A 23,296-nucleotide genomic window follows, 5' to 3' on the forward strand; every position below is an offset into this window, starting at 1 on the left:
GGGACGGGGGAGGGGAGACAGTTTTTCTGTGAAAACAGGATTTCAAGTGGTAAAAGCCACAGGCAGAAAATACAGTGCCAACGGGGGTGGGGGGCTCATGCAGCTTTGTGGATAGATTCCCAGTTCTCCTACTGAAGGAGTAAATGCAACAGGGCTAATAGGACAAATTCAAATAAGAAAATGGATTCACGGCAATATTACTTTGGGTGTTCTTATTAAAAGGTTTGGGCAGATTTGCCCAGGGGGCTTGCTTAGAAAGTCATGCTAACTTTGTAACCACAGTGGTCAATATTTATGTCACATGCAGAAATAAGTCATGTGATGGTATTCAGTGGTATCTGTCCACCAAAAGATGGAATCTATCATTGGAACAGGAGAGGGAGGGCATCACTGGCAATTCCCCCACTGCACTTCTCTCACTCTGCTCAGAGCAGACTTAGTGAAGTGCAGGGGGTTGCAGTAGGGTGATTGCTGAAAATTCTCGTCTTCCTCTGCTCCACTCATAGGGTTAGGTTCCATCAGTGGATGGACACCATTCGATACCACTAATACAATCCAAATGGCTGTGGCTGTGTATTCTGGCATCCTTACACAAATAATAGGGAGGGTATCTATTCCCAACATGCACTCAAGAATGAAAAAATGCAAGTCCATGTTTCAAAATACACATGCCTTTGTACATGCATGTGGTTCTGCGTGTATAAAAACATAACATGAAGATGAACCTTAACCATCAGTGTTGGTAGGAAGCTGCACATGTTCCAGAAGAGTTGAAATTTTCAATATCCTCTACAGTGAATTAAGTGACTCCAGGTCCTGATCTTTTCTTGCACTGCTCTCCTCCTGTTCTTAGGTTCACATATACAAGACAATCTTGGATCTATTTTTTTGTGTACAACAAGTGTGAGAAAGGCAACTGCACAAGCATATGTCTGCCATGTTTTTAAAGCCTGACGTTAAGAGTATAGCAACAATTGTCAATTGCATGAAGTCATGCAGAGGGTAGGTCAGGTTCCCATCATTGCTGAAGCTTTACTGGGCTGGCAAGAGTTCACTCATCATTCAGTGTAGCCCAGACCTTAAAAGCCTTTATAGCACAAAGCACTCTCGTCATATTTGCTAATGCACTGAGTCCCTGATAACATGCCATGAACATCAAGCAATAATGGATTAAAGTTCACGCACTAGGCTGGCACACAACAAAAATAAAAAATGGACTTTTAGCAGCGCTGTTAGTTCTGAACATAATCAAAATTGTTTCTATGTTTTAACTAAGAAGAATTGCCCATATTTTGTTTCAGCTAAGAAGACATACCCAAAACACAGAACAGGGTAATCTTATCAGGGTTGGCCTTAGCTACGAAGTCTAGAGAGGCTCTGCTCTGCTCTTCTGAGCGGCTCTGCATCTCCTTTGCCCCATTCCCTGATTGCCCATATATTCTACCAGACAGATATCCCCAGCTCCATTTCCCCATTATTAACATCACTACAACCCCCTACACTGCAACTGGTTTCTCACAGGCATAGAGACTAGTAACACTGTGTATTCAGCTTCTTGCTGCAAGATTGCTCTCCCGATATTTTTGCTAAACATGTTCAAATCAAACACCCACTGCCATTCAAAGCAACTTACTGAAAACAAAAATGAAAGCATCAGTTAAACTTAATTCAAGTGGAGAATATTACCAATGCAGCAAACAAAGCAACAGTCACAGCTTGTTCTTTTCCTTCTAGACACCAGAGACCTACACAAATAGCACCTTTTTCAGAAGGAAAACAAGAAGGAACATTGGTGGAACTGTCTGGAAGGCCATTAAAAGCCCCAGGACAAATGTCTCATCTGCCCAATGACTACAATATATTTTTCCCAAAGGAAAGACTATTCCAGTATCAATAACCGAAGCAGCACAGTTTTAGAGGGAACGGATTTTCACTGACAACATTTTACCACTTTATAGGATTAGGTGAGGGTAAACAGTTTTCACTGTTGACTATGGCAGCAATTCTAATTCCCACCTGGGAGTGGCAAAGCTGAGTGGAATGGCAGAGCCACCACTGCACCCGATTGGCCGAATTTAAAAGAGGGCCTTGTGAAAGAGATATCAAAATTCAATTCTTCCGCATTACAGTGGTTTGGGGGAAAATTATGATACGACAGATTTAAGCTCAGTGATGCTGCTGAGAAGATAGCACAAAAATGAATACAACATGTTGTCTAAACTAGAGGTGGAAAACTTGGGACCCCTCAGATGTTGCTAGGCTGCAACTGCCACAATTCCTAACCATTCCTCCTGCTGTTTGCGAGTTGGCAGCCAACCGCATATAGAGAACCACAGGTTCTCCAACCCTGGTTTGGACTATTTGAACAAAAAACTTTCACATAAGACACCAACAGCACAAAATACAAATATAGAAATAACAATGTCCAAAGGCTTAACTTGCAATTTGTACTCATTGGTACAATTCAGAAATGAAAGTAAAAAATGAACCACAAAGGAACAATAATACATTGAACATGGTGTCGGAAGTATATTTCTGGAAACATCTGAGCACTGGGGCCATGTTGTTTTGGAATAAAAAGGGCTCTTGGGTCAGTTTACTGATCTTGCAAAGAAGAATTTAAAGGGTAAGGCACAGCGTCATCAGTACGTTGATGACACGCAGCTCCTGTGACATATGAAACAGGAGGTGCCTGACTCAGTAATGGACTGGGTGAAAGCCAATAAAATGAAATCAAATTCTAGCAAGACAGAGGCCCAGTGTCAGAGTGGTTCATTAAAAGAGGTAAAATACAAGGAGAGGAGGAAGCCATTGGGGTAGAGGGGTATATTGGAGCAGGGGAATGCTTAATGTGAAAGGGGTTCAGGGCCCTCTTCTGCTGCTTCTGTACTCCGATGGCCCCCAATGGAAACAGCCTTTTCTTCAGCCTCATGAACCACTGGACTATAATGACATAGATTCATATATTATGTGTCTTCTGGATCTGAAGTTATAGGAAGGGAGCAAACTGCTTCGTTCTCCTAGCTCTCAACTAAATTTCCAGCAGGTTTCTTCCAATATGCTGTAGATGGTGCTGGAAGATCACTAGTTTTCATTTTTGTCGGAAGGGACACTTATTTCTCAGAAATATATGCCAAACTATCCTTTATTGTTACAAATTCAACTTTACTGTAGAAATTTGCTTTAATACATACAGAAAATTTCCATTCTGCAGCCACTTACAGTTCCCTACCCAGACTTTAAGGCAGGGTTAGACAACCCTGTGTTCTGGACTATAACTCCTATTAGTCATAGTAAGCATGGGCAATGATCAGGGTTTATGGGAGTTGTAGTACAGAACATCTGCATGGCACCAAGTTGCCTATCCCTGCTTTAAAATCATGGAAGAGGAGACCTCAAAATACCTTCTAAACATTCAACTCACCACCTCCTACTGACAAGCTTACTTTTGTCCAGGGGTACACTTTTTGATCATGTACAAGAGCCTCCTACAAACACTCTTACTAGTCACAAACTTCCTTTAAGACTTCTTTCTACTCTTTGGTCTGTCCTCTATTTCCCTCCACCCTGCTCTTTCTTATAAAACAAAGAACGGCCTCTCTTTTTCTGTGAACCTGGGATTGATTCTAAACAATGCTGGGGAGGCAAAAAGTCTCAGTGTGTCCTCTACCATCATCACAGATAGTTTTCCATGATATCAAAGGTGCTACTTACAATGTAGGGTATCTGCCCAGGGCTTGTTTTGATATCCTAGATTGTGAGTAGCACTTGAACCGCAGTTTAACAAACCATATCTTCCTCAAAGCTGGGGTGGAAAGGGAGGGGCAAGGAGGGAGTAACACAAGGCTAACTCTTGGTGTGATCAACTATAGTTTATACTATAAACTATGCACTGTGATAATTATATATGAACCAGGTTACATTGCATAAAGAATCCAAATGGAGAGCTATCACTCAGTTATATTGCACACATTTTATGGACAACAATCGCTCTGCTTATAACAGGATACACAACTAAACATCCAAATCATCAAAGCAATGGGCACAAACTAGTCTAAGTTAAGCACTTCTATGTACCAGAGAGGGACGCGGGTGGCGTTGTGGTCTAAACCACTGAGCCTCTTGGGCTTGCCAGTCAGAAGGTCGGTGGTTCAAATCCCCACGACAGGGGGGTCCCATTGCTCGGTCCCTGCTCCTGCCAACCTAGCAGTTCAAAAGCACGCCAAAAAGTGCAAGTAGATAAATAGGTACCGCTCCCGCGGGAAGGTAAATGGCATTTCCGTGTGCTGCTCTGGTTTCAGTGTTCTGTTGCGCCAGAAGCGGCTTAGTCATGCTGGCCACATGACCCAGAAAATCTGTCTGCGGACAAATGCCAGCTCTCTCGGCCTGTAAAGTGAGATGAGTGCTGCAACCCCAGAGTCGTCTGCAACTGGACTTAACTGTCAGGGGTCCTTTACCTTTATGTACCACAGATTACAACTGAAATTAAGGCGACTTAACTTGTGACAGATCATGAACAATGCGTAATATAGGTAAAGGTAAAAGTAAAGTAAAGGACCCCTGGACAGTTAAGTCCAGTCAAAGGCAACTATGGGGTGCAGTGCTCATCTAGCTTTTCAGGCCAAGGGAGCTGGCATTTATCCACAGACAGCTTTATGGGTCATGTGGCCAGCATAACTAAACCACTACTGGTGCACGGAGGACTGTGATGACTGCCAAAGAGCACAGAAATGCCATTTACCTTCCTGCTGCAGCAGTACCTGCTTATCTACTTGCACTGGTATGCTTTCAAACTGCTAGGTTGGCAGAAGCTTGGACAGAGCAATGGGAGCTCACCCCATCGCACGGATTTGAACTGCTGACCTTCTGATCAGCAAGCCCAAGAGGCTGACCATATATATAATGTAGATAAAAAGCTACTCTTACAAAGGTTTGTTTCTCTAGGAAATGTGGCATAAAAAACAAGGCAGAGGCTATATATATCCTTTCTTGGGCTCCATGATCATAGAATCATAGAGTTGGAAGAGACCACAAGGGCCATCGAGTCCAACCCCCTGCCAAGCAGGAAACACCATCAGAGCACTCCTGACATATGGTTGTCAAGCCTCTGCTTAAAGACCTCCAAAGAAGGAGACTCCACCACACTCCTTGGCAGCAAATTCCACTGTCAAACAGCTCTTACTGTCAGGAAGTTCTTCCTAATGTTTAGGTGGAATCTTCTTTCTTGTAGTTTGGATCCATTGCTCCGTGTCCGCTTCTCTGGAGCAGCAGAAAACAACCTTTCTCCCTCCTCTATGTGACATCCTTTTATATATTTGAACATGGCTATCATATCACCCCTTAACCTCCTCTTCTCCAGGCTAAACATGCCCAGCTCCCTTAGCCGTTCCTCATAAGGCATCGTTTCCAGGCCTTTGACCATTTTGGTTGCCCTCCTCTGGACACGTTCCAGTTTGTCAGTGTCCTTCTTGAACTGTGGTGCCCAGAACTGGACACAGTACTCCAGGTGAGGTCTGACCAGAGCAGAATACAGTGGCACTATAACTTCCCTTGATCTGCAGAAGGTGACAGCAGTCATTAAATTAAAAGACGCCTGCTTCTTGGGAGAAAAGCAATGACAAACCTAGACAGCATCTTAAAAAGCAGAGACATCACCTTGCCAACAAAGGTCCATATAGTTAAAGCTATGGTTTTCCCAGTAGTGATGTATGGAAGTGAGAGCTGGACCATAAAGAAGGCTGATCGCCGAAGAACTGATGCTCTTGAATTATGGTGCTGGAGGAGACTCTTGAGAGTCCCATAGACTGCAAGAAGATCAAACCTATCCATTCTTAAGAAAATCAGCCCTGAGTGCTCACTGGAAGGACATATCCTGAAGCTGAGACTCCAATACTTTGGCCACCTCATGAGAAGAGAAGACTCCCTGGAAAAGACCCTGGTGTTGGGAAAGATGGAGGGCACAAGGAGAAGGGGACGACAGAGGACGAGATGGTTGGATAGTGTTCTTGAAGCTACCAATATGAGTCTGACCAAACTGCGGGAGGCAGTGGAAGACAGGAGTGCCTGGCGTGCTCTGGTCCATGGGGCCACGAAGAGTCGGACACGACTAAACGACTAAACAACAACAACAAATATATATTTATATTAGCATGACCTCACAGTTTAAAATACAAAGGGGATTTTTATTTCACAGAATCTTTCTATGTTACATATATTCATTCCATTTGTCTGCTCACTAACATCAACACATCCAGAATCTATTGACTGCTAGCCAAAGCAGAATGGCAAGAATTTCCCCTGAAGCCTAACAGACCTTCTGCTTTACCGACTAACTTAACAATTATTACATAATTTTTTTAAAAAAATCCCAAACCTATCTGAGTTAAATAAAGCTTTCTCTGTTATTTCATTCTGGTGATGAGGTGGCAAACTGCTCAACTGAAACCCCAGCTGGATATCTGTGTTTTCCCATTTTCTTTCTCCAAACAAATATGAGAGTTTTGCTTCTACAGAAAAAAAATGTTTGCAACTGGCAAAAATTGTGTGTGAGGGGATACTAAGCCATGCATTTATTGTCATAGTCCTAACCTGGAAGGACAGTACAAAATGATACAGTTGGCATCTTCGGTGAGACAGAAAAAGATTTAGAGGGGAAAGACTCTTTCTGAATTAGCTACCTTAATTGCTCTATTTATTATATGCATCAATATAGCACTACTGTGCTTGATATAATTTGCAAATCTGACATGTCTTCCAATTTCTTAGCTTAGAAATATTCTTTGCAGACAGCCTTAGTTATCAAGAAAGTCTCTCTCCTTCTCTCTCTCTGAAGGAAAAACAAAATATCTTTGGTTTGACTGCTGCACATTATTTCCGCCATTGCAGGCTGGCTGCCACTGTCAAACACTATGTCTGTCAAAACAGGCATGGCTGCACGTACCTTATAATGTGATTCTGTCTCCTCTTCCTGAGTAGAACTGGAGGGAGATGGTGTAGCAGATTTGCTTCCGGGGGGTGATGGGGAACCATGGGTAACACCGCTCCTCAAACCCATCTGAGAAATCAGCTGTGACTGGCTGAGGGCACTCATGTGACCGGTATACATCCCTGCTCGATTGATCAGGGGAACTTGATGGTTGGACTCATAGGAAGTGGCTTCTGAGTGGACCATCTCCTGGATCTGAGTTAGGAGAATATTACTTTTTAATTAAAATTGTATTATATTTATTGTCTTATAAAAATTATATTATGATGCAGGCTGGGCATGGTTGTTACTGGGAAGTTAATCAACTGGCAAAAACTAATCTGTTCCATGCTGGATAAAAGTTACTCCTAGTTTAAAGCACTGAGATCTTTCTTCAATTATTTGCTGTTCTCAGAACGGTTTCATTACACAGAACAATGCAATGGATTACACATCTTTGTTTTCATTTTATTTTCAATCTGGAGAATATTTGGCAACATTTGGTTGCCAAATAAAAAGGTATACTATATGGTTAATATTAATATGAAATTTATGGTCTCTTAACAGCCTGGCAGTCCATGGGATTCAAATGCCATGCAACTCACAGGAAGCACCACAATGAGAGCTTGCTTGCAGCAGTGCTCCTCTGACAGTTGTCAGCAATGCTCACAGTTGTTGAATTGGGATGTGTCAGGTTTTTGGGGCAACACAAAGTCAAATTGTGTCAGCACAGTGCAGCAGGTTTGCCAATTGTGTCCTTACTGTTTCCTTTTCAAAATGGCCATACCTTTTTAAAAAAAATCAAACATGATATTGTTTTTATGTTAAAAAGCTAGAGTCAAAACATGTGCTAGTGTGATCATAAACAGCAACAATGCAGGACTCTCTTCTTGAATACTTAAGGAAACATAAAGAGATGGAGACTCCAGATTTTGATCCAAAGGACCACTGAATATTTCGTGGTAACAGAATGTTAAACTTGATGTGGTAGAACAGTGAAGTCTGTTTTCTCAGTTGTGAGTGGATATTTTTTTAAAAAAAAGTTAAATAGTAATTTTAAACTTGATGAACTGGGGGCATGCTTTGAAAACAGAAAGTGAGAGGAGTCTGGAAAGAAGTTCCAAAATCATGGGTTAGAAAAGGGAAACATCAAATTCAAATTTAAAGAATGACAATGAATGCCCTATACAATAATTTTTAGTATATATGTATTCTTAAGAAAAAAAATTATTGAAGACCAAATTCAGTGATAATACTGTCAATACTAATATTAATTTTTAAAAATTCATTCACTTAATTCATCTGAATACATGGTTTTATTCCATAAAATGAACAACCCTTGAAAATTGCATTGAAGAATTATAAACAACAACATCCCTACTCAAATTTGGAATTTCTGACCCATCCAGAGAATACTGTCTGCCTATGGAACCTATGCAAATACAACCTGCAACATTTAATACTTAAAAATGGGACCATTTTTGTAAAATGGAAACCTGCAGCCAAAGACCACAAAGGGCACTAGCACTTAAATAGCCTGAGGCTAAGCTGTATGAAGTGAACCGGGTGGTTGTTGTTTTTTAATACTCTCACTGGTAACCGTGTTTAGTTTGTATCAGATAGGAGAAAAAAAATAAGTTGGAAGTTATACACCATACCACCGTAGGGTTGTCTCTAGCTGGCTTGCTTGGGAATGAGACTGTTCTATTTCCAAAGTACTCAATATCTGCTCATTCTGGCTTTTCTTGTAATCCATTTGAAACACCTGGTACTGTCTGCTGTTATAGACTATGTACCAGATTGACTATAAAGTTCCCACCTTTGCTTTTCACAGCAAACTCTCTTGCCCCAATTACAGCCCTCTAGTCACCTCCTAGTTTCCCAGGGGTGCCAACTTGAATAAAATATGGGGGGGGGGGCAGATAAGCCCTTCCCTGCATAATCCATCACATGACATGGTGCACGCACACTATTTGAATGGCAATGCACATCAACTTTGGGGGTGCCCAAACCCCTCAAATATTGAATTGGCGGGGGGGGGGGCGCAGACTCCTTGACCCCATGGAGTTGGCTCCTTGTAGTTGCCATCTTCCCCTCAATCCATCATTATATCTGCTTTCCACCACATAAGCAGCCTACGATTTTCTCCAGATCCTCCCTATTTCATTCAATTCTCATTCTAAGAAAAAAAAACCCAACCTTCAATCCATCCTGTCTCTCCAGCAACTATCCCTTTCTTTTTGTGTGTCCTCAGATTGCAGGGGGTGGGGTGGTGAGGGAGAAGAGAAGTTCTATTATGTGATCAGAAGTCATTCTGCTCAGCCAATGGCTGTGTTGGATACAAGCTATGCTGCTTAAGACATCATACTTCTAATTCCACACAAATGTGTGTGAGTGGGTAAGAAGAATCAGGTACAGGACAATTCTAACAATGGCTAAAATGGAACCTCTATATACAAAGTCAATTCACCTCTGATGGCCGACGAATACAATAAAATGGGGAATATTATCACCACATTTCTCTTTTCCTTGGGTCTTTCTGGCCAACCCCTCTCAGGGACAGAATGCTAGGCAACTAGGAGTTTTGGTCTGGCTCAAGTGACAATTATTTTAATTACACAGAATTGAAAATGTGTTGTGGAGCTTCTGTGCCTCCTGAATAACAAATGACGATCATATTCTGAGCTGCGACAGATTTTGAAGGAGCCAGTGGAAGGAGCAAGATAGCTGCCTACCCAGATGTCTTCTTAAACACCAACAATGGGGATCACTATTTAGTCTGGCCCCTACTCTATAATAATGTTAGTAAAAATGTCAATTCAGCTGTTTTCGGCTGCTTGGCCTCCTCCTTTTATTCATTGGGCATTTTTAAAGGAATTAACAGATGGAAATGAGCAACAGACATCTTCTTCCCAAGGATGAATGGGAAACCCTACAATAGACCTAAGACAGGCAGAGAAGAAGAGTGGCATCAGATTTTGGGATACCCCAGGAATGAAGTATGGTCCCCAAAAATCCCAGAAAAAAACAGTTGTCCTAATTTGGGCTTTCTTTGCTGGAGACAAACCCCCAGAACCACAGAGATCTGTCATTCCCATTCTACCTATAAAAGTAATATCAAAGAATTCATTAGTTTGGTATGCTAACAGAGAGGCAATGGCATTGGGACAGCACAGTTTCTCTACTCATTTCAGAGATGGAATTAAGCCAGATACTTAGGTACAATCAGATTCTCACACAGTAGAAAACAGCAGGAGGGAAATCAAACACTGTCTTAAACATTTTCCAGACTTTTTTGTGCTTTTTATATTAATCTGATTAATGTTAACATGAGTTTAAAGACCCAGGGCTTTATTTATTAACAATTTTCGTTTCCGATAAGCCCACTGAGGTGCAATCTCTCATTAGCAGGGGACTCCTGCCAACTCCATTAGCAGCTCGTAAAGTAAGAGATGTAGGGAAGAGCTGAGAGGGCTCAGTAGGCTTCAACAGAAATAAATCCAAATGCAGAAGCAGATTTACTGCTACAGGTCGGGAATCAAGAGCTTTTCTACAACACTAGACAGCATGTTGGGCTTAGATATTTAAAAGGCACTGAAGGGGGGAGCTTAAGGAGAATGGGGAACAGGCGTGATTTTTACAAGAGCGGTTCTCGTCTGTTCTGTTTAATAAACATGAGGATTCAGTTTACATTTTTTAAAATTGTTGCATTTATATTCCATTTCTACCTGGCTCCAAAGGAGCTGACGCAGCATTTCAGCCTCCTCCAGATTGAAATGACATTCACACTTGTTTCACAGGGCTGGTTCACACATATCTGCTCATCACTTGGGGATTATTTCAATGAGAGGATGGGAAACCCACCACAGAGAGAACTTTTCTTACCAACTCACATCACACAATGCATTTCAACTGAGATAAGCTGTCAGCTGATAATCATCTGGAGAGAACTCAAGTGTGTACATACATGAGTCCAGAGTATATTATTATATCAACTTATTAGCAACGACTCTATCCTAATGTCTAGAGAAAATGGCAAATTGCTCAAGAGTTACTTTGGGTTTTTACTGTTTAATAAAAGCTCTTAATGCTGAAGATGATGGGCCAGCTGCTAAGGAAAATAATGTATTTTCATTATTTTACATTTAAATTAAGGAAAGTTCATAAAATATGTATTTTATAATTGTAGAAAGATATAATGTAGATTGTTGGGTTTTAAACAAATCTAAAATATCATTCCCATCTGCAGCTACATTAGTCTCTTGGGCAAATACTATATTAAGATATTTTTAAAAATTCTTATTATGGAGCCAGTAGACCACAACGGCTCCATTTATCCATTAAATATGTAATCATACATTTTTCCCTTTAAAGTGCATATTATTTATGCAGCAGAGCAGAACCAGTCCATGAGTGTAATTATGGATATGAGACCTGTGCAGAAAATTTCTTATGAAAATTTGCAGAAATGAGTATGTGTTCCATCTAGCAACCATTAATAGCAATGGGAAGATTCCAGCTGAACACACTCAGTTTGGGATCGGGGCCCCACTGTGCTTTATGCCTCATGGTGGGTAGACATTGTTACCGACCCACTCCCCAAATCACCTCTGGAGGGTTTGGGGAAATCCCAGAACAGATTTAGGAGAGGTGCCAAAGAAGAAGAGGAGGAAATTGTTCCGTTGTGCAAGCATAAATCCTTGCAGTAAAGGAGGATGAGGCTTAGTGCTGCTTTGAATACAAGCCATAGCTGCACTAAATCATTTCCAGTTGGTCAAACCTACCAATGTGGAAAAAAATGTTGTGAGGAGATGACTGCAGATTAGAGAGAGTGAGAGAAAAGAAAGACAATGAATATTAACATGGCACCATAAGTACCAGGGTACTTTCTAGCATAGCATAAACAAAACAGCCAGATTTGGGCCCAAAGCGTTTACAAGTTAAATTTTAACCACGTTAAATAATATCTCTTCATTATACCTTCCTTCCCCACCATTGACTTTCCCCTAATTACCGTATTTTTCGCCCTATAGGACACACTTTTTCCCCTCCAAAAATGAAGGGGAAATCTGTGTGCGTCCTATGGGGCGAATACAGGCTTTCGCTGAAGCCTGGAGAGCGAGAGGGGTCAGTGCGCACCGACCCCTCTTGCTCTCCAGGCTTCAGGAAGCTATCAGCAAGCCTGGGGAGCCCGCGGGAGTTCCCGCAGGGCTCCCCACACTGCGGATAGCAGCCTGCCGCCCGGTGCACGGGGCGCCCTAAAGCAGAGCTCCCCTCACGCCGGGCAGACATCCGCAGCCTGGGGAGCCCTGCGGGAGTTCCCGCACGGCTCCCTAGGCTGTGGATAGCAGCCTGCTGCGCAGAGTGCGGGGCGCGCTGAAGCAGAGCGCCCCGCGCTTCGGGCAGACATTGGCCAGCCCCACAAGCCCATGGGACAGCGGGGAGGCGCAGCGCCGCCATCCCGCTGTTCCCCGACCTGGTTTTTTTTTGGGGGGGGGGGAATAAAGGGAAAATTTTTTCCCTTTATTTCCCCCCAAAAAAACTTGGTGCGTCCTATGGGACGGAGCGTCCTATGGAACGAAAAATACGGTAATTAGGGGAAAGTCAATAGTGGGGAAGGAAGGTATAATGAACAGTAGCAATGGAAAAGGTTATTAATGAACCAAGTATGAGTGGTTTGTGTTAAATATGTTTAGGCTCAATTTGGCTTCAGCTAAAGAAGTGGACATTTTGAAACCAGACAAATTTCCTGGTGCACCTACCTCACAAACATGGAGGGCGGAAAGTGTTCTCAGATGTCACGTTGCAATGAATACTTGTGCAGCACAAGCACCATTAAACCCATATGTTAAGAAAGGAGAGCTGCATAGTCAAGTATACCAGGAAGTCATGTTCTAGAAAATACATGACGGTGTTAAGGGATTTCCCATGGGAGGTCTGCAATCGTGCTTCCTGACTGTGGTGAATATGTGAAAAATCTGCTGAGCATTTTACCAGGAATTCTGACTCACTGTGCTATCACCAAAGTAGTCCAGGATGATTTATTTCTTTTCCCTTGCAAGAAGGTAACTAACCAACAGAAAAAGTGGTGCCATTCTGCTAAGGCAGCCATTAATGTCTCTCCTCAGTATAGCACATGCTCTGCCCCTCCATTATTATTAGCTACTACTGCATTTCTCTGAAGAAAACATTCTGGCCTGTCAAGCTTGATCAAGCATTTTATATTTCTGCTTCTTTGGTGGACCAAAAGCTACTCCCACCTCAAATCAGAAGTTAACAGGAACAACTTCCTCAATGATAACAAATCAGAAAAGATATTCTGAGATACCTAATCTATATCTGTCACTCCTCCTAAGATTCTCCTCAGACTTTCCTAGAAATTGACTACACACACACACACACACACACACACACACACACACCCCTAATTACCACCCACTCCTCCTCCCAATTTGTAACTGTTCCTAATAAACTAATAAACTTTCATGGTGTATGGAAAATGCTTTGGAGAGGCGACAAATTTCTGGTGGAATTTGAGATGTCTTGTTCAGAGTAATAGCTATCTCACACAGGTGCCCAGCTGCTATTGTGAAATCAGTAAGCATTTAATTGAAACAAATGACTATAATAATAGTACATTATCCCTGCAGGCTCATAGCCATAACCGTTTTAATTATTGAGTTAAGAGTCAAACTAATTTATCCTTTAAAGTAACAGCCACCTTTTTGGTTCAACCGATCATCCTGTTATGAACACGAGGGGAACAGTAGGGAAGGATTTAGAGAGGGAGTAATTTATTTCTGTGGGGGTGCGTTTATCACACAGTAGAGGCTTCCTACAGCTATAGCTCTCAATCACTGGTTCATATACAGGCGCAGCTAGTTCACATTACTGTATTGTAATATGGTACTCTCGATGGAAAGCCTGCATTCTGCACATTGCTGAGAACCTTGCCAAGCAGAATGCAAGGTGAAGTTATTGCAGCATGGCTTCCCCCTTCATCTTGCATGATGAACATCTCTTCTGAATGTGCCTAATTTTGAGATTTGAGATATTCCATCTCCTAGAACATGTGTTAACTTATGACATTAAAACATTCACCATTAAGCCTGATTCTCACTTCTAAAGAAAGCAAGGCTACTTTAAATTAGGAAATTGCCTAATCTTAAAAACATTCATTATTAGGCCACTGCACATTTTGGAAGTCAAAGAACACCCCCATGCCCACGTTCCCCATAAGTCCAGTTACTTTTATTGTTTTCCCTCTCTGCTGCCACCCCATATTTGACACAAATCTGTTACTATTTTTTGGAGGATATTAGTACAGCAATCTGAATCCCGTGTTTTGACGGGCTATGATCTAGTGTTACGGCACACTATTATTACTGGGGAAAGAGTCATCCAAACACAATTAACACTTCATTATGAAGATGAATCTCCACAGCCTCTGTGTTAAGAAAAGCTGCTGGAAACAACGGAAAATGGTGTTTAACAAATGGGGAATGCATCGTTAACGTACCAGGCTTCATCCATGTTTTAGAGCCGTAAATGAAACAAATGGCTTGGAGTTTGTTTTCACTGCAGATATCTGTAAATGTACATAAGGGGTGAGGTGATCTTTGATGTATCCCGGTTCCAAGCTGTATGGGGCTTTATATACTCAGATTATCTGTATTCACACGCTAACATCAACACACACCAAATTTTTGACACGCAGCTGTAACATGCATTTCCCTCCCCCCCACTACTAGTTAGTCACCCTATCTCACCAGAGGAGAGTGTGCTTTGTTACCTATCACTTATTACCATCAAGGCCAGGGTGTGTGTTCTTTGTTTAATTGAATTATTAAGTACTGTAATTGTGATACTTTTATATTGATGTTTTATTCTTGTTACTATGAAACAGTTTCAGATTGTCTTATATGGGCAAGATGAATAGTAATGTGGTGTTGGTGTTGGTGTTTTTTTGTCATGCTTCAATGTGAATAGCTTTGAGTGTAATGATGATGGGAAAGTGGGGCACTAATGAAGTGACAGTAACCTTGCTTCAGTTTTTGCCTCTTGTGGGATAACCTCTCTTTTGTTACTTTATGTTCTGTGCAGCCTATGGCACAGTGGAGCAGTGGTGCTCACCTGGCCTCACAAAAGGGCATGGCTGCTGCTTACCAGGAAGCAGAGGGGCAAGGCAACAGGGTCAGTGCAGTGCAGATGTGCCAGTGGAGCCAATCTGGTGCTCCTGCTGGTGCATTTAAACTACATTGGCTTCCCTGCTGCCTTACCCCTCCCAGTAAGCGACAGTGACTCATCTGTCCAGAGGTCAGGTGAGTGGCAATCCTCCACCACACTGGCATACCCTTCAACATTTCTCTAATGAAAACAGGGATGTCTTATTCCATGATGGTGATGGTGATGATAATACCCCACCCAACTGACTGAGTTGCCTCAGCCACTCTGGGCAGCTTCCAACATACAGTGGTACCTCGGGTTACATACGCTTCAGGTTACAGACTCCGCTAACCCAGAAATAGTACCTCGGGTTAAGAACTTTGCTTCAGGATGAGAACAGAAATCGTGCTCCAGCGGCAGCAGGAGGCCCCATTAGCTAAAGTGGTGCTTCAGGTTAAGAACAGTTTCAGTTAAGAACGGACCTCTGGAACGAATTAAGTACTTAACCCAAGGTACCACTGTACATAAAAACACAATAAAACATGAAACTAAAAAACTTCCCTATACAGGGCTGCCTTCAGATGGCTCAAGGGTTGGATAACTCAATATCCTCCAACATTTCTCCAGTGAAAATAGGGACGTCCTAAGGAAAAGTGGGACATTCGGGGATCAAATCAGAAACCGGAACGGCTTCTGTCAATCTGGGACTGTCCCTGGAAAATAGAGATACTTGGAAGGTCTACACTGGCTGCTACAGTATGCAGCAGAACATAAATGCAACAAAACTCATACAGCACAATCGTAATGTTGAAACAGTTACACAATGGATTATTGCTGCCAGAAGAGATCTTGGTGGGAAGTGTCTGTGGCAAGGTAGTTTGCCCATGGCCTGCCAATGTTTGTATCCACTCTGCAAAAAGATTTTTCTGCTGTTCCTTCCTTCTCTGTGCCACAAAGCAATAGTGACAAAGTTCATGATGTGTATCCAGAGCTCAGATACATTTTCCCACGTGAGCTTTTGTGTTTTATTGAGCTTTTTTGCAGAGTCCCATCCACCTTGTTTTATGCCTCTTCTGGCCTTTGCTAGACATTTTAGATATCGTGTTGCTATAAAGTGAAAGGCCCCCAAGTAATGACAAGCCTCTACAGTTTATTGCAGGGAGCATAAAATATAGTGATTTTAGAACAGGATAGGAAAAACAAGAAGACAATCTAGAAAAATCACTCTCTAGGGAGGAGCGCGGTGAATTAATTTTGAAAGCATAGCCCCTCACTGCAGAATTTGATCCAGCATTTAATTTTTTTTTTTAAAAAAAATCCACACCAGGCAGCCACACCAAGCCAAAATATGAAAATTTTACAAATGTATCAGTAATAAATGTAATATTTATTTCTGACACCTCTCCTCCAAATATATCTTTTAAAAGGTATGCTAAGATCCATGCATATCACCCAGGACTGAGGTAACATCCTAGGTAATGCCCTGAGATTTTAAGAGAGCAGACAAATGTACAATTGACAATTAATTTGTCCAAGTCTTAGTGTTTTTCAGCATTGCATCTTCCTAGGATCCTTAACTGCTTTAGTGCTAAAACAGATGTGGCTATTATGTGCCTGGGATGAGACAATGCAAGTTCTCCCACTCATCTGAATTGAAGATGGGAGCATCTGGGGGGCCATGTGGTGTTCAAATTACATTTCATGGTCTCCATTCTGCCTTCTTATTTTAGGTTTAAAATGACACGCCAGAATTGTGTAAAAACCACCATATATGTAGAAACCTTTATTATTGAAGAGACAGAGAAAGCTCTCTGATATGACAAAATCCATAGAAGGGTCTTGATCAGATACTACTCTGTCATTTGGATTCTTTATAAAAGAATAAATGTAAACTTGTGCTGCTTGTGCTGTTTAGGAAAGTTTTTAATGTTTTATGTTTTATCGTGTTTTTAATACTCTGTTGGGAGCCACCCCGAGTGGCTGGGGAAACCCAGCCAGATGGACAGGGTATAAATAATAAATTATAATAATATTATTATTATTACTGCTACAAAAGTGTGGCTCCATTTCAGGTTAAAACCAAGATCCTTCTGAACTAGTCCCAGCTTAAAACAGGGTTTGCATCTTAACACTGCTACATGCATATATACCAGCTACTGCTACTGTGGCAGAAAGTTGGGCCAGTCTCATTGTGGTTGTTTTTATACAGTCCACCATGCTATTACATGCACACATGTGGGTTGTGTGCCATTACATTTTAACATTCATACTGCGATATATCAAGGGAGTTTTGTTCAGAAATGTTAAAAGCGATAACGGGTTCCCAGGCCCTTGCAATTAACATGTCACACAGTAACATTGGTCATTTAGAGTCCGGTCTTCCAAGTGCATTGCGCTATGGACACAAGTCTTCCTTATTTATGCCCTTCCATTGCTGACTCTGAAAAGTTACTTCCAGGCAGTTGGATCAATGCTCCCTATATTGCTGTGTTCTGCTGGCAATTTTCAATACCCTCATAGCAGCATGTGGTGAGACGTACATTGTAGTCATGTCTGGTTGTGGGACAGAATGGTTATGTGGAGGAACATTTGGATGGAAAGTAATACAGCATTGATCTACAACATGATGTAGATTTCAGCCATTGGAATCACATTACTTCCAATGGATTCTACTTCAGCTATCAGTATGTATGACTGGTTCAAGGTAAGGGGATGTGGCAACACAGGCACATTCATTCTCTCGTTCTTCTTCCCACACCTTGTGGTTCCTTTTGAAAAGGGGTGGGGTGGGGGAAATCACTGGATATGAAGGGAATATTAGCAACCCATCACCCCCGTTCTGACTTAGAACAAAGTAAGGAAAGGATTGATTCATGCCATGTCTACCTTGGTTACCAGCAGGTCTCCCAACACATCATGAATATGCTGGTCTTACATGAAACGGAGCCAGTCATCAATCATGTAGATGCAGAACCTATGATTTTGCATTTAAATTATTCACTGCATGATCACTGATAATTTTGGTCTGCCAAGAACCAAATACTAGGCAGTATGATATTTGATGACATTGTCTTGTTTTCCTAAAAAAATGTTGATTACCTAGAACACATCTTCATCTTCACTTTCCATTACTTCTCTGGCCTGACTGATAACATGGCAGGGCCAACAAAGTTGTACCTCTGAAATGCACTGGGACTGTTCGGGATATTCTCATGAAAAATTAACAAAATAATCCCTGATTAATCGAGGTGAAGATTGCTCCACCTGGGTCTCCGTCTCTTGTGTGCCAAATATGCAATTCCATCAAGAAAACCACTTAAGCATTTAAGATACAACTATCTACAATTTGCACTCCCTTGAAAGTCAAATATTTCAGCAAAACAAGGGGAAATAAAATACTTTTAATGCTCTACACCGTATCAATAAGTATTAAGCAGACATTCTAGCTGATTAGGATTCACTAAGAACATGGCCAAGCAAAATAAAATTTATTCCTCTGGGGCACTAGGGAAAAGAAAGTAACTTTTTATCTCTTCTCTCTCTGCACTTTACATTTTACAGCCAGCTGCCTATTTTCATATACCAGATGAATCTCAAAGAAAACAGCGCATATTTCAATTAAGCTTTTTCAAAAGCTGCCTCTCTTTGTCTCTGTGTCTGTGTCACCAAAATATTCCAGAAGGAACACTATGTTCAATGCAGCATTTGCATTTTTATCCAATCAGATCTTAAGGACATGTGCCAAGTCAATGTTTATATTACAGAACAAATCAAACATCAGCAAGATCTGATTAACCTAACGACCTGGAATTAAACAATACCACCTGGAAGGGGTGCTCCTTTATTCGCTGGAAACCAAGAGGCTCTTTCAGAATCTGAATGCCAAGGACAGATGTTCTCATGCACATCCGAAGATGTATACACTCTGAAATATTCCTCAATTTTCCCACTATCTAATGAGCTGCACTGTATATTCCAATTAAGACTGAAGTTCTGAAAGGGACATTTTATTTATTTGGGGTACAAAAGGGGTTCTTTTGAGTGAAGGGAGGTTTCAAAAAGGCTGCTCCCTTTCACACCACTTTCACACCATTTTGGAACACTTGCCTGTAGACAGCTGAGTATATGGAAAGCTGAAGTGATAATCCAGAGATGACTAGGACTGCAATTGGCCAGAGTGCTGGAGCAGATCCAGGGAGCCCATTACAGGCCAGAGTCTCAACTGAGAAATCCATCCAAATTGCTGCGGGAGCAAAGATGTAGGCAGGTGGAGGAAGCAGAGTAGGCAAGCAGGGAATAAAAGGTGGGAGGGATAGAAAGAGATAGCAGCCAAACAGCTTTGCAGGACAAAAAAAGGAGAGCTATTCAAGAAAGGCCAACCTACACTATTCAAGCAAAGACCCAGGAGTAAAGCTTTTATATGCCGTTCATGAAGAACCAATGGGATACCTGGGGTGTTGTGAAGCAATATTGGGATCTGGGCAAAGCATTCTTCCACTCAAACCATATTTCCATCCTTCCTCCACCCTGAGCCCTAAAACTACTCACAAGGAAAGAGACCATTGCATATTCCACAGAGCATTATGTTCCCAATTGAATCCAAATCTGACCCTGATAAGAACAGAACAGCCGCCTGCTGGATCAGGCCAGTGGTCCATCTAGTCCAGCAACCTGTGGCCAAGCAGAAGCCTGCAGGAAAACCACAGGCAGGACCCAAGTGCAAAAGAGTATTGAACAGAATACAAGTCCTGTGAATCACCCTGAGACCTGCAGGTATAGGGCGGTATGTAAATTTAATTTAAAAATAAAAAATGCCGCCTCCAAGTGTGGAGGCAGGGCATAGCAATCCAAGTGTTTAGCCACCATGGATCTGTCTAATCTTCTTTCAAAGCCATCCAAGATGGTGCCCATCCCTGTCTCTCATGAGAGCTATTTCCATAGTTTAACTATGTGCTGTGTGAAGAAGAACTGTCTTTGCTCTGTCCTGAATCCTCTAACATTCAGCCTGACAGCTTGTAGTACGATTACAGAGGGAGAAAAGAAACTTTTCTCTAGCTGCTTTTTCCAAGCCATTTATTATTTTATACACTTCCACCAGGTCCTTTCACTCACATTTTTTCAGAACATGAAGTCTCAAGTGCTGCAGCCTTACCTCATAGGGTAGTTGCTCCACCCCCTTGATCATTTTGACTGCCCCCTTTCATAACCTTTCCCAGCTTTACAATATACTTGCTGAGGTTTGACCAGAGAACTGTACACAGCATTCCAAATGTGGCTGCACCATATAACAGATTTTGCTTTTAGTTCCTTTCTTAATGATCCCTTTTGCATGGAATTTGCCTTTTTCATAGCTGTCGCACACTGGGTCATTATTTTCATCAAGCCATTCTCTATGACCCCAAGGTCTCATTCCTGGTCAGTCACCGCAACTGCAAATGATTAAAGGTCTGGAAACCAGGACTTATGAGGATTGGTTGAGGCAGCTGAGTATGTTTAGCCTGAATAAGAGGAGAGTGAGAGGAGATGTGATAGCCATCTTCAAATATCTAAACTAGGGTTGCCACATGGAAGAAGCAGCAAGCTTGTTTTCTCCTGCTCCAGGGGATAGGACCCAAACCCATGGATTCAAGTCACAGTAGTAGTAGTAGTAGTAGTAGTAGTAGTAGTAGTAATAGTAATAAAATAATAATAATAATAATAATAATAATAATAATAATAATAATAATAATATAATCAGACTTGGAAAGTGAAAACCTAGAAAATGCCATGCAATTACAAAATTAAAGGTGGGGAATCATCACCTGGGAGGAAAGGGTTACTTTTTAGTTGAAAATTAATGCACTCTCTTCCAAATTAACATGTGGGATAATTAAAACCATCTTTCCAATGAATTTATTATAGGATATACAAAGCTAATTATAAATTCTCTGTTGCTAATCCGTTGCAGTTTGCTAATGCAGCGTTGAAATCTCTTTGGCCACACTTGTTTAAATTATTCATTAGACACAGCAACAGTTGTGAACTGTAATTTAAATTGGCATCTCATGAATATTCAATTAATACAATAAACATTGGAATGTTTTACTGCACACTGCTCAATATTTTGCACTCTATCCGGTGTTTACATATTTTTATTAACTCTTTATAAAGGTGTTACCTATTTATGTCACTGATTACAACGAGAATAAAATGTCCCACTCATAAATATTTGTGTCATCTTAAGAGAGGGAATGTAATTAGGCAAAGCTTCAGAAGTCATAATTAATATAGAGCAGATATTACTCTTGTACTCTTTTGCTCGGAGCATGTGGCCTGGCACCATTTCAAATGGAATAAGCTTTCCATGCAAGGCAACTACTGCACTACAGTTTTTCAAAGTAACCAGGATCAAACCTGCCTATCTTCTCCCACATTGCAGAAGGCGCTAATTGATGATGAACTGCTATTTCCCCCCTCCTTTTCCTTCAAAAACAGGCTCCAAAGGGACCTCACAGAAAAGTATCACATATGCTACCTTCTAGGGTTTGGGCAAACCATAGTCTACCCATTTCAGAAGTCTGGTCAAATTATGGTTAAAGCAAGCCAGGAACTGAAGGAAGGAACCAGAGTATGTGAAGAGAGGATGGCGGCACGTGAGAGTGAGGTGTGGCCCCCAGGCCCATAATATTTATGAGACGCCTCATAAAATAAATTCTCTTGGAGCCATACAAATAAAATGAGAATAAAAGCATAAGGACATAAACCCACAATAAATTTAAAAGACAACTAGTATAAAACTTCAAATACAGAAACAGCACAATAAAATACCATTAACAGCACAGAACTAAAACAGCCATCAAGTACCTACATTAAAACCACCAGCTGTACCACAGTGGCTTAAAAGCAGATCTTAAAAGGCTTGAGGATAAAGGAAAACTCTTAATTTGGTGCTGAAAAGACAGCAATGTGGGCAGCAGGTGAGCTTCCCTAGGGACAGCATTGCACACAGCGGGGGCGGACACCAATATAAAGGCCCTCTCTCTTTCTTGCATTCATTCTCCTAACTTTAGATTGAAGGAGCACATGGAAAAGGGCCTCTGTAGTTGACCTTATTGGTATTTGGTAGGTACATACTGGAGGAGGCATAATAGAGCATGAAGCTGAACTGGATCTTTTTTTGTTTTTTTGCTGTTTTATGAAACAAAACCTTATTTTTAAAAGGAGAAGAGTGTAATTATGGAAACTACATAAACTGGTATCACCGATAGCCAAAAATTCCCCATTCTTGTTCTAAGCACTGCTGGTTACAAATTTCTCAATGGGAATGTCAAAAAACATAGATGGAGGCGCCTGATTTTGGAACCCACAATTCCAAAGTGCCATAGAAAACAGTCACCACAGATCCAAACTTTCCCTTATTTCAGCTTTCACCAGCCTGGTGTCCTTCAGTTATTTTGGACTACAATTCCCATCAGACCCTGCCAACATGATTGCATTAGCTGGAGCTGTTGGGAGTTGTAGTCCAAAACATCTGGACAGTACTGGATTGACCAAAGCTGCCTTATTTGGTAAACTATGCCTGGGCAAATTTTCCTGCAGAGTGCCTGTTACACTGAAGATAACATTTCCAACTGGCTTTAGCTTAAGAAACTCTGAATATCTTGGAAAAACGGATTCACAAAATTCAATTTAACTTGAAAACTGTAGTTGCTAGATATAACTGCAGTTGCCCGTTGAAGCTGGCTCAATCTGCAGATAATTAGTTCAAAAGCAAGTAGTAGCTCTTCTGCTTTAAGATGTAATTATTCACTTCTCTTCTGAGGACCCAGCGGAACCAAAATTAATAAATAAAAATGCAGCAGAAAATAGAACTGCTGGAAAATGAAGAGCCTGCTGTATCAGGCGAATGGCCCGTGTAGTCCAACATCCTTTTCTCACAGTGGCCAACCAGATGTCTATGGAAAGTCCAAAAGCAGGACATGAGAGGATTAGCACTCTCTCTACTTGTGATTTCCAGCAAATGGCATTCAAAGGCATATTGCCTCCACCAGTGGAGGTAGAATATAGCCATAGTAGTTAGTTGCCATTGATAGCCCTTTACCTCTATTAATCTGTCTCATTCTCTTTTAAAGCCACCCAAGTTGATGACCTTCACCAATGGAGAATTCCATAGTTTAACTATGTGCT

At 41.4% G+C, this 23,296-nt stretch overlaps 1 protein-coding gene across 10 annotated transcripts in view; it reads right to left on the minus strand.

The window, feature by feature from the left end:
- TOX2 (TOX high mobility group box family member 2) overlaps positions 1–23,296 on the minus strand; it is a 258,281-nt gene that overhangs the window by 44,657 nt on the left and 190,328 nt on the right. For 7 of the 10 annotated variants that reach the window (XM_083444020.1, XM_083444016.1, XM_083444019.1 and 4 more), the window contains one exon: positions 6,941–7,180. The exons of the other annotated variants lie outside the window; for them this stretch is intronic. In XM_083444020.1, the coding sequence (XP_083300146.1) occupies positions 6,941–7,180 (240 nt within the window). The remainder of the gene's footprint in view (positions 1–6,940; positions 7,181–23,296) is intronic. 10 annotated transcript variants of the gene reach the window in all.

Source organism: Podarcis tiliguerta, assembly GCF_965153285.1.
Source record: "Podarcis tiliguerta genome assembly, chromosome: 6".
Taxonomy (NCBI): domain Eukaryota; kingdom Metazoa; phylum Chordata; class Lepidosauria; order Squamata; family Lacertidae; genus Podarcis; species Podarcis tiliguerta.